Consider the following 17720-nt stretch of genomic DNA (forward strand, 5'->3'; position numbering starts at 1 on the left):
ACAGAAGGAGATGTAAGATTTTTGACTTAACTCCAACAACCAACAGATGATGCTCTGACCTTAAGCATATATAAATATGTTTAGCAGCTGCTGTGTAACATATTTATAAGTGTTTAGTGACCTGGAGGTTAATCAAAATGAGTTTGGTGATCTCAGCTCAGTTCTTAATGGACTCCACTTCATATTATAGCACTGATGCAGCACGATTTGTCACAGTCGGCAGCCTTTACTCAAAGGAGGCCCACTGTGGAGTGAGAATTAAAGGCCGAAGTAATACCTGATTATTTCTCCCAAAAGAAACTTTCTGTTCCCAGCCATCATAGAGCAGAATAAAATCTGTGGAGGAGCTCTGTAGTGCACACTGCACCCAATCTCAGAGTCAAGTAACGTTTACTCTTCCAAGCCTCAGAGTTCCTGAATTAGCCTGTGTGTGATACGGTCAGCGCTCGATAGGGGCTCTCCGGAGAACACGTTGAGTTGTGCAAGGGACGGTGCTGAAGGTTTCACTGGATGGACTGTTTGCAGAGATTGAGGCTGTGTCTGTCCTTGAAGCACAGCACTAGATAGTCGGGTGAAAGGGAAAGGTATTGGCCTGCCAGGTGAAACTTCAGAATTAGGTTCTGCCTTTATTAAGGCCTTTCAGGGTATAGAAGCAATTTTTTTAGACTTCGGTGATTTTCTTGCTGTCCTGGCCAAAGCTAGTAGATGCCTTTTATTTAATTTCCACTCTCTGTCTAAACTGGAAATAGTTTTCTACTTTTTGATTTAAAGCTGTTGTATAGCAGCGTGCTTTCATAGACTACAATTGAGATTGATGTCCATAGTGGGTAACATGAAATAGGTTGTACCTCAATTTGAGACAATGAACAGCCCTATGGTTTAGAAGATATACATGCTATAGGAAGTAATAGTATTGAAATATTAGTAGGTCAGGACCAATTTCAGCTTACCTGCAAGGTGCAAATCTGCTATGTATTTTTAAAGCAAATGAAGGGCATTGGAAAGACAAATACCTGCAGAGAGTTGGACCTTTCCTAGAATCTTTAAAAGAACCTTGCAAAATCTGTTATTTCTCTTAAGGTATAAAAATGCACTTGCACACTTTCCTCATCTTTGCTAATATCTTTAGCCTCTAATGAAAAGAATCTTGATTTTCCAGCTTAGAAAGAACTTTTCAATTAAATTCATTTGTTGAAATATAGCAGGTTTTAGCTAAAAATTTGAGGAGTGCTGGGGGGGATTTTTTAAGATACAATATTTACATAAGAAAAGCTTGATTGTATGACTGAAATCTTTTAAAGTTGTTGCCAAATGGCCCTGCTCTTCTCTTTTGCCTTTGTAATTTTCCCTTGGAGTACTGCACCATTGTGCATTTTAAATCTTTTTCCATCCACTACTCTTTGCAAGCTACATCAGGGAAATGACATTGTGTGGCAGTTGTCTCCTTCATATCAAAAGAAAGCCTTTGCTTCTTTGCAAGTGTGAAGAGAAGTTTGTCTTCACAGAGCAAAGGACAAAACTGACTTGGAAAAAGATGCTTTATTTAGATAACACATTCTCTATTCCTTTGAAGAAATTCACACTGTGTCAAGAAAAATTAGGGCAAATAGTGCCTTAATGGTCTTCTTCCTCTCTCTTTTTCTTGTACCTTCTAAAAAAGAAATCAGTTTCTACCAATTGTGTTAAGAATCTATCATGAACTTGGGGAAGACAAGACGCCATTTAAGTTATTCCAGGTTGTTAGTTTTGGGGTTTACTTGTTTTGTTTGAGTATTATATGATAATGAAAAGTAGAATTTATACCAAAACTGCACCTTGCTACCCGAAAATGTAACTTTTGCTACCACTAAGTTAAATTTATGTGATGTTTCTTATGGGAGGGGAAGCAAAAGCTGATAGGTACCAAAGCTATGGAAGGGGGGAATTGCTTCCTTTTTATCTGATTTATTTGGAGAAACAGGATGAAATTTGTAGAAAGTATGTTGAACAAACAGGTCTGAGTTCTGTATTTTCCTATATAGGCTATGAATATGCAAGTAAGTATATTTCTGCACGTTTTTTGTATAGTGTATATATGTACGATTTTATATGTATAAATATCTACATATATCTTAATAAGTGCAGTTTTAACTATGTCAAGAAAATGTAGATAATTGTATTATGGACGAAAAGAATAGAAGGCTATTTTGGGAGCCGTGATGAACCCTGTTGTGTATGTTTTCTTTCTCGTGCCACAATTTATACAATTTGCTAAATCAAGCACAAAGTCTGCTTACCTACTCTTAAGTTCTAAAAGTAAGTATTAGTTTTCAAAAATGCTTGGTCTGAAGTATATGGACCTGTAGAATTAGGTAGGGGCTTTATTCAGGACAGTTTTTCAGACAAACTTAAATCTCAGTTATGAAAGCATTATACAGATATGTGATTAACTGTCAACATAGAAGTAATCCTGCTGAGGTTTTTCGTTTCAATAAAGTTGGGTATGCACATAGCTTCTTGAAAGATTGGATCTAGGTGGTACGTTAGCAACACAGATATTTTATACAATGCTGCAGTCACGTCTATGGTCATTTTAATGGTATTTGCTAAGTGACTGTGACTTTGGGCTCTAAATCAAGATTAGAAACAGGAACATCTGTTGTGATGCAAAAAATCTGTTTTGAAGGAAAAGAGAAAGAAGCAGGAAGTTGCATTTAAATGATTTCTTTGGGAATTGTGTGAATGCCACTTTTGGTCATGGCTTATGCTCAAGCTAAATGCTCACATGCAATCGGTTTGCTCTTTTGAGCCCTGGAATTTGAAGTGTTTACAGGCAACAAGGCATGTGTGATAACATCAAATAAAGAAATCTAAAATTGAGTTTTAGGGCAACCATTTTTCTTTTGGTCATTTCACTGTTTTTTGAGTTACGGCCATCAAGGATTTCTATTACATGATCCAAATTTCCTTTCGCTTTGAAATACTTACACCAGTCTTACGTACTTTTTGACTGCTGATTGCATTGCTCTGTACTCATAGAATAAATGATAAGAGCTAGACTTTCTCTGTTGATAGGTTGTGACTTTTAAATACACTGTGTGCATTTTTTGAAATTTGTGTTCAGTCTAATTCTGTCTTAGATATACAGTAACTAATTCAACACTAATAGCCCCCCACGTAGGTAAAATAACCTAATTGTGTGCCTTTTCCTTAGCTGTTTGCAAACGAGCGGAGATGTAGCCCGTGAGAAACCCTAGTGTCTGGGGCAACGTGGTACGTAACGCGACGCTGTGTGTGTGCTTTCTCTTCACGCAGGCAAGGCAATTTTCCAGCCATGAATCAGAGCGGCATTATGGGATCCAGCTCCCCCTACACTCAGCCGATGAACAACAGCTCTGCCCTGATGAACCCGCAGGCTCCTCCGTACAGCATGGCCCCTAACATGGTGAACAGTTCAGCAGGTAATGGTGGGTAACCTCTCCCCAGCACTCCTCCGCCGCAAGCCCCTTGGAAGGCAGCGGCCGCGGGCCGAGGGCGAAGGATAGCCGCCTTCGTTCTCTCCACCCCTCCCGGGTGGACAGTGGTGGCAGTTCAAAACTCAGCTGAGGTATTCGCGGGCTCTGTGCAGTAACTCATAAATTTTTCATTAAGTCCGTTTGCACGGCATGTGGATGAGTGTGGTGTTTTGAGCAGTTCCAGCAACACTCGGATCCAGTTTGACTTAGGTGTTGACTAACAAGTGTGTGTATGTTTGTGTGCATGTGTTTGCAGGAGAGGGAAGGAGAAACACTTCATCTTTCAAAGGACTACTGTTGCTTTCTGGTGTCTCACTTAGAAGACTGCAATTTGAAACATTTAATGTAGCGCTGGTTTAAAGAAAGAGCCACACACCTGCTCTGACTTGAAGACGCTCCAAGTTGGGCACCTAGGATAATTACTCTGTTCTGGAAATACAGATCATATTTACTATATTTCCAAATTCGTATATCCATATAGGGTTTTTTCATTTACTTATTTAAATATCAGTGTTTGAAATTTAACCATCACTTCCATTTGTGAAAAAAATATATTTAACATAGCTGTTGAATTTATCTTTCATATTGCAACTTGTGAATTTAGAATTATTTGCAGCTTTGTGTGTGACTTCGTATATAAGGAAGACAGATGGACTGTGATTCTGTGATAATGCGCTTTATAGTTCAAATTCAACTTGAAATCCAAACAATTAACTCTCATCAAGATAATACCGTTGTAAAGATCAATCCTTTGATTGGGGGGGTTTGGGATGGAGTTTCAGTTACCCTAAAGTGGATCCTACCAAGTACTTACTCAAGTCGTGGTTGCATGTCTGTGCATGCTTTACTGATTACATGAGCCCTTTTTGAAATGCTTTTGTGATGCTTTTCAGAAAGCTGAATAGGCTGTGCTTAGGAGATTAGAATTAGTTTTTTTAGTCAGTTCCGTACCTGCTTGATTTGTATATTCTTTTAGTGATACTTTACTACTTAAATTGTATGTTACCAAGAGCCAGTCTTTCTGTATCTTCCTCTTTGCCCCTCTCTGTCGTTCACCTCAGAATGTCTTATTCTTCAAGAATTTCATGTTATGATTTTTCTTAGTGGGAGAATAGAATGGCAGCTTAACCAGAAAGAAGGTTTGGGGCTTTTTTTAAAGATTAAGGAAAAAAAAAAAAAAAAAAAAGAGCTTTTCCCAGTGCTGACTTGGAAGCCATTGGTTAGTCCAGACAGCACACTTCCACAGTCTGGATGAAGAGGGAAAAGCTATCAAAAATATCAAAAAGACCATTAGATAATAGCTTGCTTTTTCCCCATCAGAGCTGTCCCAGGTAATATTATGTTTTGTTTGTCTAGTTATGTGTTTTGTCTGGCTTGCTGAAATAAAATTACTTCTGAGCATTGAAACTGCGCTATAAATTCTGTTTTGCTATTAGCAGAAGTAATTTTTCCCCCTTTTCCTTTGGCCCCCAGAGCTGCAAAAATAACCAACAGCAAACAGATGGCAGAGTGCCCTGCCTAAGAAGATTTATGTATTCCTAAGGAATAACCAGTTTAAAGGAAGATTCACAGAGGTTTTTTTGTTCAGATAATTCAACCATTCGTTATTTCATACAGTGGAAATCTGTTCAATGCAAGGCCATTTATCCTAGCAGTCTTTTGTATGGAGTAGTCATACTCTTTTTATTGTGTTACGCATTCTGAAATATTGGATTTTTAATAATTTAAACATTTATCAGGATTTTTTGTGCCTGTGCATTTGTGAGGCTTTCTTTTGTTCCAGTTTTATTAATTCAGAGAGTACCCGGTGGAAAGTTAAGGATGAGATGCACTAGAGGAGTCTGGTGCGCCTCTTTTCCCTCTTTGTGTGAGCACGCATGCATTGAGATTGCATTGCACTGCATTATCCGGCAGCGCACGGAGAGCGCCGGGGAGCAAAAAAGAGAAAGTTAGGTGTGAATGCGCTACGGGTGAGCACGCACGATGGGAACACAGCGTTTCCACCCTGTTCTGGCACGTCAGGATTCGTCATTCTGCTTGGCTCGAAGAAATGAGGGGCTGAGGTGAAGGCAGGTGTAAACACAGTACCCGAGATGCTCTTGCCTTGAGCTGGGGGATCGCTCCAGGGCCAGCTCCTGCCCAAGCGCTGCGTCTGATGAGCTGGACACCAGGCACGTGCCGACTTACAGGGCGAAAACGGCGTTTTCTGTGGCATGAGGACAATTCAACTGTCTGGCTCCTGAGCCTTTTTGCCACTAATTTAGAGCTGCGTGTCACTCAGCAAAGCCAGGGTTCAGTCAGTGCACAGGGCTCAGGAAAGGAGCCTCCTCCTGGAGGTGGACTGGCCACTGGTGGAGGCAAGCGTAAATATTAGCGTGCTCATGTGCATTAGCACAAACAATTTGCTTCAGTTAGATGCCAATAGGAAAATAAAGTAAGTGATAGGGAAAAGTTGGTTGGTTTTCCAGATTTTTGAAGGGGAGTTGTGTTGTCTGATTTTGGTAGAGGGATAGATCTTGGTTTATAAGCTTTGCTCAAGTGCAATTTGCATTTTATTCTGTAAAATTGAAGAATATTGTTGCTGATACTGCTTGGAATTGCTCTCACATGGTTTCAGAGCTTCCGTACAGCTAAGTACAGTGCTATTTTTGCCACCTGTTTTTATTAGTATTTCTAAGTTCCTGTTGCCAGATGATCCTTTTTTTCTTTTGTTATTTAAATTAATGTCACAGGTTGAAAGAAAAATAATGTTACAGTTCTGCATCCTGTTACTTCAGCAGTGACTGTGGATCAAACAGCACGTCCCTAACTTCTGCTGATGTAGAGCAGTTTGGGAACACAGCAATTATGAGATTAAAGCGGATAGATCTTTCTGATGGAGCATCCCATCCATGATGATACCAAAAGCTTCAGGAAAAAGTGCCAGAATCCCTTTATAATTATGGAACAAACTGCCATGCAGAAAAACGTTAGAAACTTCGCTGTCCTTTTTTTTATGGGAGTTCACATTTTCCATATATATTTTCAATGTTTTTTCTGCATTTTTTAACTTCAGGCCTTAAAAAATGTAATCAAAGGAAACTTAAAATACCAACACCAATAAAATAATAATTCATGCTGTGATCCTTGTTAATCCTAGTGGAAATTAACTTTAAAAGGCAGTGATGTGGAGTCTGCAGCTCAACGATTTCCATACTGTACTTGCACGGAGAGTGACACTAATAACCTCTGCTACCTCCAGAGCTGAACAAAGCAGTAAAAAGGCATTCATCTCTTTACTGCCACAAGGATCCCGTCCTGCTCTCGCTGCCTTTGCTGCAGAAATGCCAAGCATGGGTTTACTGCAGAAACCTTCCACTTACTGGATTTTATTATTGCCAATGCATTTTAAAAGTCAGAAGGCCCTTTCGTGAACATGAAGTTCTAGGAAAAGTTATTTGCACTAAAAAAAAAGGGGGGGGGGGAAAGAAAAGGATGCTGTCCAGTTAAAAATGAACACTTATATTTTCATATACAGCAAATATTTAAATTAGATTGTATGTAGTTGGACAAATATTTGATAGAGAAAGCAACTATACATAAAGAATTTTTTTTACAAATTTAAATTGTTTTTCTCCATTTCATGGCTTGGGCACATTTTTATTTTTCTGAAAGATGAATAACTCCATTTATTTCACTCTTTTCTGCTCCCACACTTATCTTCATATGAGCTTTCTTGTGAGGCGTATTCAAATAAAATTTTCGAGGCACTCTGGCAGTCAGCAGCAGTTTAGATATCTCACCAGCTGTAGTCCAGAGAGGTGACGGCTGCGATCCGGCGGCAGCGGTGCGAGCAGAAGCCGGGCAGGGGGCAGAAGCGGGACAGCCCCGGCAGGCGCGTGCCCGGGCTGCTTCCCGCAGCTTTTCCTGGGCTGAGATGCGGCTCCGCACGGCCCCGGCGTGGAGGGTAGCAAGGGGCAACCCTTAGTCGCCCTCGCAGCCATGGCTGTGCTTGTCCCCATAGTGGGGTATTTATCTGGGGCAGGACGTCAGGCAATGCTGCTGTCCCCCTTCTGTTTTTTTTTTCTGCGGGTGTGAGAGTACTGGAGATTCTCTTGCAACTTTGCATGAGTCACAAATTTGCCTCCCCCTCCCCCCAAGGGAAAGTGCTAGGTAAGGAGGGGAAAACGTCTTACAGAGGATGTAATACTCTGTTTTGTAGAGCGCGATTTGTTATTGCTCTAGCAATAAAGAGAAAAAACAATGTTTGTGTATTGCCACTCTTACAGTATTTCATCATCTTCTGGGACTGGTACCACAGCCTTTAGCAAAAAAGAATGTTTTGCTGCGGTTTTACTCATGTCAATATATGCCTTTGAGTACATTAAATTCAGTGTGTAATAGTTAATTCGGGACCTTGACCCATACTTGCTTTTTGAAATCATTCTAGCTCTTAAATTCTTATAATAAGCCAGAGGCTAGTACTTGAAACCTACTCACAGTACGCTACAAGACTTTTTGAGTCAAGATTCCCCTGTTATCTTCTGCTCCAAAATGTGTCATCTTTCGGGCTGCACTTCACACTCGGGATTATTAGTACCTATGTCGAAAGAGGCCATGTCTTAATTTAGCAGCTGTGTGACAATAACGCTACTGCGCTGCTCAGAGAGGGGTCAGAGCGACGTTCTTGCTGTTCCGCTTTGCTAAAGGCCGAGGGGACGTCTGTTTGCAGCCCATGAGGGACGCGGACTTGCAAGAAGTTTTGAAACAGCCTTTCAAAAAAGCAGTTGGAAAAGCAGCTGTAGAAGCGTCTTAGGTAGAAGCTGTAGGGAAACTAGACAACCTTACCGTTAACTAGTAAAACCCTTGTAGTTTTGATTTTTAAAGTAGATGAAACACTCCAGAACCAGAAGTGAAACGGAGCTGGAGATGCTGTATTAGTCTTTCCATAGATGTCTCCAAATCGTGATAGTTGGAGCCTGAGTTAAATGAGTATACAGCAAAATGAGAGAAGTTCAAAAGCCAAAATATATTGATATTTTTGCCATTACAGAAATGCTGACTACAGTTAGAATGTGTGTGGTAAATTGCAGGCTAGAGTTACTTACCTTTTACATGCCATGTTGACTTAAACCTCTCTGGAAAATAGAATTTATAAAGGAACTCTGATGGAAACAGAGTTACCAGGAATGGACACGATTATTTTATTTTTTATGATAGAAATATGATGTGCCAACTGAGATCATTGTGAAACCAGCAGAGGATTTAGCCATGCCGAATTCTGGTGAAGAAGAGTGATTTTTAACCTGCCTTAGTTCAACCTCTCTAAAGTTGCCTTTGAGGGGGAGGGTCATTTTTGGATTGGTTTTAAACTCAGGTTTCTTGTTCAGCACTTTCACAGCATGAAATGTGTTAATTGTTAAAATGGATTTTACATGACAATTTCGCATCGCAGTTTGAAACAAAACTGTAGCAATACATTTGGCCATTTTGTACATAATACTTTTTAGAAAAATCTCTAAAATGGAAGTAAATTCTTTTTAATGCAACTGTAGAATTCAAAACTAAAAGGTGTCAGGCTACAATACTATTTTGTAATGGTAGCAAGCTGCCCCAACTCTTCGAACAGGAGTGTAAGGGCGATAATGCATACCGATCAAATGCTTGGGAGATGCTGGCTTCCCAGTATGATATTGCTTGGCTGTTTTGTTGAGGTTTTATACACATACATAAAAATAACAGCATTTTTAGCTGATCCCAATAGATTTTCTCTGCAGCTGCATCACTTGAAAAAGGCTTTTTGTTCCAATTCTTGAAGTCTTAAGTATTGCAACTAATTTTTTTTATCTCAATTATGATTTATGTGTTGTGATGACTTTAAGGGCTTGATTGGGCTACAAATGCACTTTGAAAAAAAAAACAAGAAAATGTGCCCACAGAAACACCAGCAGTTCAAAGCTGAATATTGAGCATACAGTTGTAAACTCACATGGCACATGGCTGGGTAGGTTTTTTTGGCAGACCCATAGTCTCAACCTGCAGTGATGCTAAAGATATTAGCAAATTAGCACTGCAAAGCTTGCCAACGTATTCGCCAGAGTCCTGCTCATGCTTTCACTGCTGTAATTAAAACTAATTATTTTCTAAAACATAGTAATACATGAATATGTGCAATAATCATTTTGTAGTGGGCAATCTGTGAAGTATTTTTTAAAGCTTTTTTCCCTCTCCTCTCTTTGGCTTGTTTTACAGTGTGCCTGCTGCCGCGTGTGAGCCAGCATTGTCGTTTTGCAGAAAGGCAAACTAGTTCACTAGTGATCAGGTTTATATTTCTTTTTTTAAACAGTGACACTTGGCTAATTCTAAAAAAATTTGTAAGCTGTGGTTTTGGATTTTTTTTTTCTTTTTGCCTTGTAGGTTATTCTGTCCTTCCATGTTTTTCTTATCTCAGATCCTTCTTTGAAAGAGGCGTGCAGGGGAGAAAAAGAGGGAGAGGAAGGGAAAGAGAATCCAGTCTTTTGTAAATGCTATGCACATAGTTTTCTGCAGGAAAAGAAAAAATCACCCAGCATCTTGCTGTTGTTCTTTGGCTATTTGCGTTGATTCAGTAGCATAGCACCTCCCAAGATCTGCCGGGTATTTTCTGTGTATTTACTTGAATGTTTCTTCTTGCATCCTTTTAGAAATCGAGCAACCCAGCAGCTCTGAAGCAATAACACTGTAGTTAGCGCTTGCATCTTCAAATATAAAAAGAAAACCTTAAACTCCTCGCACCCCTGGGAAGCAACTGTGGGCTATTATCTGAGAACGACGTTGGCGCATTCGCTGTGGTCCCACCTCGTTTCAGCATGAGGGGAAGGAGTTGAATGCTGCTTCCCAGAGGAGCGAGCAGAGTTTGCAGCTTGCGATTCCGTAGGGAGGGTTCCCAACAGCTGCGGAGCTCATCCCGGAGAGGGCAGAGCCGCAGCTGATCTGCTGGACATCAGCTCCAATGCAGCAGTGTAATGGGGAATTTCAGCCTTTTCCTCAAATTCAGAAGTGGGAGCAAAAGCCACATGGTTTTGACTTCTGTTAGCCTGTTCTAAGGGGAAAGAAGTGTAGTTAACCGCGGCGGGCTGTCGTCCTCTTACAATGTAACGGCCGTACCTGTAGGCAGCCGAAAACTGCTCAGAAGCGTGAAAAATGTTATTTTGCTTTGTAAAAATTTGTCGTCGTCGTTGTCGTGTGGCACTTGTGTTCTGCCCTCGTTGGTTCTCTTTTACTTCCTCACTTCAGCGGAAGAGGTTTGCAGCTTGCCGGCACTAGAGCAAAAGGCCAGAGGTGGGGGAACCTGCGCTTCCCGTGTCGGCGGCGCCCTGCCGCGGGAAGCGCTTTTTCCAGCAAAGCCAACCATAGTCATGCTTAACTGTTTCTCCTGTTTTCGATTAGCACCTATGGGTCTTGCAGATATGATGACACCCGGTGAGTCCAAACTCCCCCTTCCTCTCAAAGCAGACGGCAAAGACGAAGGCGCCCCGCAGCCCGAGAGCAAGGCAAAGGTATTTACCTCCTCCGCACGTGGCGTTGGTTCGGCCCGCAGAAGTCTGCTGTGTTGTCCTCCATCTTCTGGTTTTGGCCTTCCCACTTCCGTTCTTTCCTGCATGCCTTTCCATTCGCGTGCAATCTGTTTGTTTCTTTTCGTTTCTTTTCCTTTTCTTTTCCGTTTTTTTTTTTTTTTTAATCTTTTTCTTTTTTTTCCTTCATTGTGTGGATCTGAAAGTTACTAGTTCTTACGGCATTTTAACTTGCGACCCAGGCCAAAAGTTGCGTGGGGATTCGGCTGTGCCAGGTGGGTGGGGAAGAAGGGTCTTGCCTGGTTTCAATCCTTGCAGCCATTTTTCTCTGCCTTCAGTTATAGCTTCCTGTTTTGGCCGCCTCAGCAGCAGCAACATACTTTAATATTTTGCTTTCCTGCCTTATTTGATTAAAATAAGGTGAACGGCTTGTTTTTTTTTCTTTCTTTCATAAGGGGAAACCCATGCTTAGCATTCCATGTGAGCTTGAAATAAGCATGGTGGCTTAGTGACTTTAGCCAAGCATCCAGCAAACTTTCCAAATTATACTAATGAGCAATGTTGTTTTAATACCTTTTATATATATATAAAAATATATTTATATATGTGTGTGTTTTCTGTATGTGTCTCTCTGTTTATATATATTTTATATATAAAAAAATTGGTCAGTCTGTTAAACTGGATGTATTTTTTTTGTTTTTAATACAGTTTGCCCTGCCTTTGTCATATTATTATTTTTTTTTTTTATTCCTCTACCACAGGATAGCTACAGCTCTCAGGGTATTTCTCAGCCCCCAACCCCCGGCAACCTGCCAGTCCCTTCCCCAATGTCCCCAAGCTCTGCTAGCATCTCCTCATTTCATGGAGATGAAAGTGATAGCATTAGCAGCCCAGGCTGGCCAAAGACTCCATCAAGCCCTGTAAGTGGCTCTGGTTTTTTTGGTTTTTGTTTATTTTTTTGTAATTAATTATATTTTAATGCTTGCTTGTTTGTTTTATAAATTCCTTTTCTTCATTATTTATCCACTAAAAAGTTTTCTTTCTTTATAACACTTGGGTACAAATTCTGCTCTCGGACACATGACTGTAAGTTCCACTGCCTGGCTTCAGTGGGGCCTGAGCATGCTCAGCCAAGGGCAAAATTTGTCCCAAAAGTAACTTGAAATAAGAAAGAGTAAAATCGCGTGCATCGTGCAAGTGTGCTGTCTGGTAATACAGCAGTTGTTGTGAAGAAAACATCCTTCCTGTAATGCATCAGCTTCCAAGCATGCCAACTGTGTTGTTAAGGACGATTCCATTGCTGTTCCTGGGCCCAAACTCCTTCACACAACTGTGACTTCACTCTGTTTGCTGCACTTGTCTCTGCTAATGTTATGTAGAAAAAAACAAAACAAAACAAAACAAAACAAGTAATCGTCTCCCCTACTGAAACCCAGATTGGTCAAAGTTTGAATTACAGGCTCAGCACCGCAAAAAAAGGTCACGTACATTTTTGAAACATTCTTAATTTTGAATTGTGTATTTGGAAATGCAATTATTAGGTTATCAGGGCACAGTCAAGTAATATCGTTTTCTGGTGTGCTTCATTCTCTTATTTTGAAATAACCCAAACTGTGGGTGAAAAAAACCTAATGTGTTTACATTTTTAGAAAACTACTTTTTTAGATAAATAATGTTTAGTCTATCTGGTACAGGTTATAAAGAAAAATCTGTGTGAGATGCATGGAGCTAAAAATAAATGTTTTCATATATTTTATATATATATATATACACTTACACATACATAGAAAATCTATATTCATATATGTGTGTGTATGTATATGTGTGTGTGTGTGTATATATATACATATATATAAAAAGAAAGTGCAAAAATAACCATATATGGCATATGGGGAGCAAATGTCCACTTGATCATTTTTGCTTTGTTTTTTTGGATTAGGAAAATATATGTTGTTCCTCTTTTTTTGCTTTTCAGGAAAAAAGTAATACTGATCATAATTTCTCTTTAGCAAAATACTGCAATTTGTAAAGGTTTTTTTTCAATGTTAATGTGCAGTTAACATAGGAACAGTTCTTGGATAATAACTTAATTTTCAGAAGGTGATACATTGACAAGTATATCTCAAGGAAAACAGAGGAAGGCCATTTGGAGGGCAAAAAGGTCTACTCATCCAAAAATCAGATGTCTAGTGAATCCCCCAAGAAGAGGGGCAGCATGGCATGAAATGCACCACTGTAATTTTGATGTTTATTTGGCAGCAACTTTGAGTCTCAGAAGGCAGTCTCCACAAAGTCCCATCTTTTTTTTTTTCTTTTAACAGCATTTCAGAAAGGGTGGCACCAAAACTTGGTTTGTTTTCTTTTTAGAAATGTTTTGGGTATTGTTTCTTTGGGAGGTTTCCTGGGGGAAAGCAAGAGAGCTATTGCATAGGCTGTCTAAACACATCCAGTTCTTCTGAAAGGGCCTACCAAGTGGTAATGCATTCCTGAGCTCATTGTATGAACTGCCTGACAAATCCGAGAGCCATCATGAACTTCTGTGGAGTTTTTTCCATTTGAATGCAACAAAATACAGTGTTGGAATATATAAATGGGGAAAGTTAGTGCTTTCATTTTTAGAGCTCTTCTTAATGCCTTTCTCTTCAAATGCTGCTGCATCTTTGCTTCAGTTAGCCAGTCTCAGTACACAGATATGAGTAGCTTTAAAATGATAGAACGATAAGTGCCGTAAATCAGATGGTCTCTTTTTACCTATGAAGGCCAGCATATTGGATAATTTCATCGACTTCAACAGCTGTCTGACCTAGACTGGAACGATTGATTGCTGGCATTTGGTTACGCTTGAAAAAAGCCTGAATTTGCTCATTCCTTTATTAAAAGCTGCTTTATTCCAAAGCTGCTTCATGTGCTACAACTTCTCCTTTCTAGCAGTGCATAAAAGCAAGGATGAGTGGTCTGTCATTCACTTCACAGTATCCTTGGGATCCTAAGTGGATCCTCTCAGTGTTTTCTATACGAAAGTGAAACACGAGAAGTACAGCAGGAACTGTTGAATGTTATGTTTTGAGGGCTCTTCAGGGATATAGGTAAAAGGATGCCGTTCTGCTATACTAATTTTATGTATAATGTCAATCCTTGGCAGAGGAAAGGTGACTTTAAATTAATTAAAAGAGGATATGAAAGCATGGGTGCGCACTGCACGGGGTCACTGCAACATAAACAGCACAATAAGTTGTGAAAACCCTGTAAAGTGCTGTTCATTGTCCCTATGTGTGCACGGACATTGCACTAGAGGCAGCTGAATAGTACTGTGTAATAACAGTGCTAGCTCTGAGGGGTCTGCAAAGTCCTTCAGGAAAAAATCTTGACAAAGCAGTTTCTCCCAGGAAAGTTTGTCAGAGGTTGGACTTGGGCCACTGTTTTGTTGCCTGTATGTTCACACCTTGTTCTGTAATGAAACAGATCAGTATAGTAAATGTAATATTGGCAAGTTCTTCATTGAAATGGGAGAGGTGAATATTAGATAGTTCTATAAATACAGATTAGCTGCAGAAATGTACAGAAACCAATGCCTTCTCCTTTAAAGCAGAATTTGCTACAGAAAATTCTGTTGTTCTAAAAGATTCTATAAAATTACCGGTGAGAGTCTGCATGTAATAGAATTTTATTAGGTGGTAGGTGTACTGAAAATAATGCATGGGGTTAAACAAATTTAGTATGGGAATTAGCTTCAGTTTCCTTGTATTTACTTACTTATTTATTTTTTAATCACCATTTAAATACGGCTGGTCCTATCTGTAGAAGATGAGGGTGGAGTAAGCTACAGCTAAATTAGTAAAGGTATGTGCAACAGGCCTGCACCAGCATGCTCTTGCCACCAAAATTATCAACAGAGCTTACAGAAGAAAAACTCATGCTCTGCATTCTTCCAGCGTTGCCTGGCATGTACCTGCTTATAACAGCCTGTTAATGGGATCTTCTTGTAATACGCCCTTATTTTCTGGTGTTAATATTTACGTGGAAGTAAATTTAGGCTTCCAGCTGAATCTGCCAATAAGGAACTAAAATTTGTGTGTAGCCTGGCTTGCACACCACTGTCATTTTTATGTGTTTAAGTTTATAAAAATACAGAAGAGGAAAAGATCTTTACTCTTGAGGAATAGCATTTTTCCCTCCAGTGCATTCTTCTGAAGTTAACATTTCATTTTAGAAGAAAATTGCACTCATTTTACAAAGCATGACAACCTGAAAGCTCACACAGTAAGAAACACTTCTTACCTTCTGTAAGCTGTGAAAAGTTTTCAGATGATACTATCATTTTAGAGCCTGCTGCAACACTGCTGTAAAGCAACATCATTTGAGACGTGTATTAGAAGAATCCAGTATGAAAAATTCTTAACTGATTTCGGTTCTACTCCGAATATAATTTCAAAAAGAAAACCTTAGTATATAAAAGTGAAAGCACAAAACTTGTAAATCTGAACATGCTATTAATAGTGAACCTGCATAAAAGTGAAATAGAAACTATTCTGTTGCTTCATGTGCTAAATATAAGCACATACAAAATTTGCTATGTAAGAGCATGGAACTTTAATTGGAGTTATCTGGCATCACAAGCGTGAGATGAAGATTAATGCTGATGAACAGTAGAGTATCTTAGTCCTTACTGCTGTTGGTAATAGGGTAGTTCCAGTTTGTTCAGCTGTTCAGATTTGTATGATCCTATGTCTGTTCTCGTTACAAAATCAAATTTTTAGCAATATGACTTTCCTAATTGCCTGTTCCTACCTACCTCCAAAAAAAAATCTTTGACATAGTGTATTTGTTGAAAATAGTCTGATTTTTTTGAACACCCAAATACATAGCAAGAGCTATTTCGAGTGAAACGATTTCCATTACAGGAACAGTTTGTGTTTCATTGCATGAACAGGGTTCCTGTCAAAGTACTTTCTTACCATCCATTTAATATCAGTAAACCAAATTCAGCCTTGACTCTGACATCAGTAGGAGTTACACCACAACTGAATCTTACTCAAGTGAATTCAAGAGTGCACCTCATTTCTGAGTAAGAAAGGTATTATTATTTTCCAGTAGGAAAGATTACTGCAAAAAAAGTTACAGAATCAGGAAGCCTGGCAAAAAACTTTACAGGAGGCTATCTGTTTAAATAAAAATAATATCCATTTGCTAGAAGAAACAGCAATGGCTCATGGAAATGCTGGGTCGTCCCCTCTTGGCTTCACGTTTCTCTTCTGGCTCTCCTCCAGTGTTGCCGAGTTTCAGCAAAGGCTGGAGGGAGATACAGCGCCTGCCATGTTTTCCAGGCTAACATGTGCACAATGAAGGGTGGCAATGCTTCTAAAATCATTGGCAGTTGGATGCTATCCCACTACATCTCTCGTGATGTCAGAGAGCCGTCCCTTGCCAGCGCTGTGTGGGATGTGGACACGTGGGTGGGCCTGTAGCATCCCTGAGGTGCATCTAGAGTCTTGTGTAGAGATGTGCAACCAGAAATAAATTGCTGCTTACTTCAAAGTGGTACTGTCTCCTGTTCACAATAAGGAAAAGGCTGAGGAAGGAAAGGGTGACTGACTAGATGAGTTTGAAGAAAGACCTACTGCTATCAACAACCAAGTTTATGATTTTAGTATACAGATGGAAAGAATAAGTTTCCTCCTACAGACTTCCATGTATGGGGCTCCTTTCCTAAAGCTTTAGGATCACAGAATCACAGAATCAGTAAGGTTGGAAGGGACCTCTGGAGATCATCTAGTCCAACCTCCCTGCTCAGCACGGTCACCTAGAGCATGTTAGACAGGGTTGCATCCAGGTGGGCCTTGAGTATCTCCAGAGAAGGAGACTCCATGACCTCTCTGGGCAACCTGTCCCAGTGCTCTGTCACTCTCACAGGGAAGAAATTTCCCCTCGTGGTCAGACGGAACTTCCTGTGCTTCAATTTCTGCCCATTGCCTCTTTGTCCTGTCACATGGGACAACTGAGTTTGTCCCCTTGACACCCTCCCTTCAGGTACTTACACACATTGATAAGATCCCCCCTCAGTCTTCTCTTCCCCAGGCTGAAGAGGCCCAGCTCTCGCAGCCGTTCCTCATAGCCTTTACCTCTACTGTTTAACTCTGAACCACCTTGTCTTCACTAATGAGCAAATCACTTCCCCTTCAGCTAGAGGGTCTCCCTGCAGCAGAAGCAGCACATCTGCTGTTAGATTGGAGGCAATTTAGAGAGCACCTAGTCCATCCACGTGTGGCTGAGCCCAGCTCACAGAAAAGATAAAGTGAAAAGTTGCAGCTTGTGTAGCAGCCTCAGAATTTTGTGCTGTCTCCACACTGAGAAGAGATAATTTGGGCCTTTGTTAGCTGTAAATCCAGAATAGCAGCAACAGAATAGTTTCATTCTCGTCCTTCTGCAGCATGAAGAAGTCTGCTCTTTCCACCACTTTTGGGTTTTCTGGTGGTGGTTCAGCTCTAGTTGCTGTGCATCTCTTCTTTTCCCCAGGTCATTCTGTTTTTCCGAAGGCAAGGTATGTGAAATGGCTATTCTCTTTCATCCTTCAAGAGAGGAGAGCAATAACTCATGACTATGAAGCTAATTGGCAGCTCACACAGAGTAGTGCCACCAATCTGCCTGTACTCTAAGCCCTCTTATTCATCTTGCTTTTGGCCAGCAGTGGTGAGAA

General features: G+C 40.2%; 1 protein-coding gene across 1 annotated transcript in view; it reads left to right on the forward strand.

The window, feature by feature from the left end:
• The window catches only part of ARID1B (AT-rich interaction domain 1B), a 338300-nt gene that overhangs the window by 288849 nt on the left and 31731 nt on the right, over positions 1–17720 (forward strand). The window contains 3 exon segments of the mRNA XM_062572412.1: positions 3295–3440; positions 10902–11011; positions 11788–11946. Of these exon segments, the coding sequence (XP_062428396.1) occupies positions 3295–3440; positions 10902–11011; positions 11788–11946 (415 nt within the window).

The sequence above is a fragment of the Rhea pennata genome, chromosome 3 (genome assembly GCF_028389875.1).
Source record: "Rhea pennata isolate bPtePen1 chromosome 3, bPtePen1.pri, whole genome shotgun sequence".
In the NCBI taxonomy this organism is placed as follows: domain Eukaryota; kingdom Metazoa; phylum Chordata; class Aves; order Rheiformes; family Rheidae; genus Rhea; species Rhea pennata.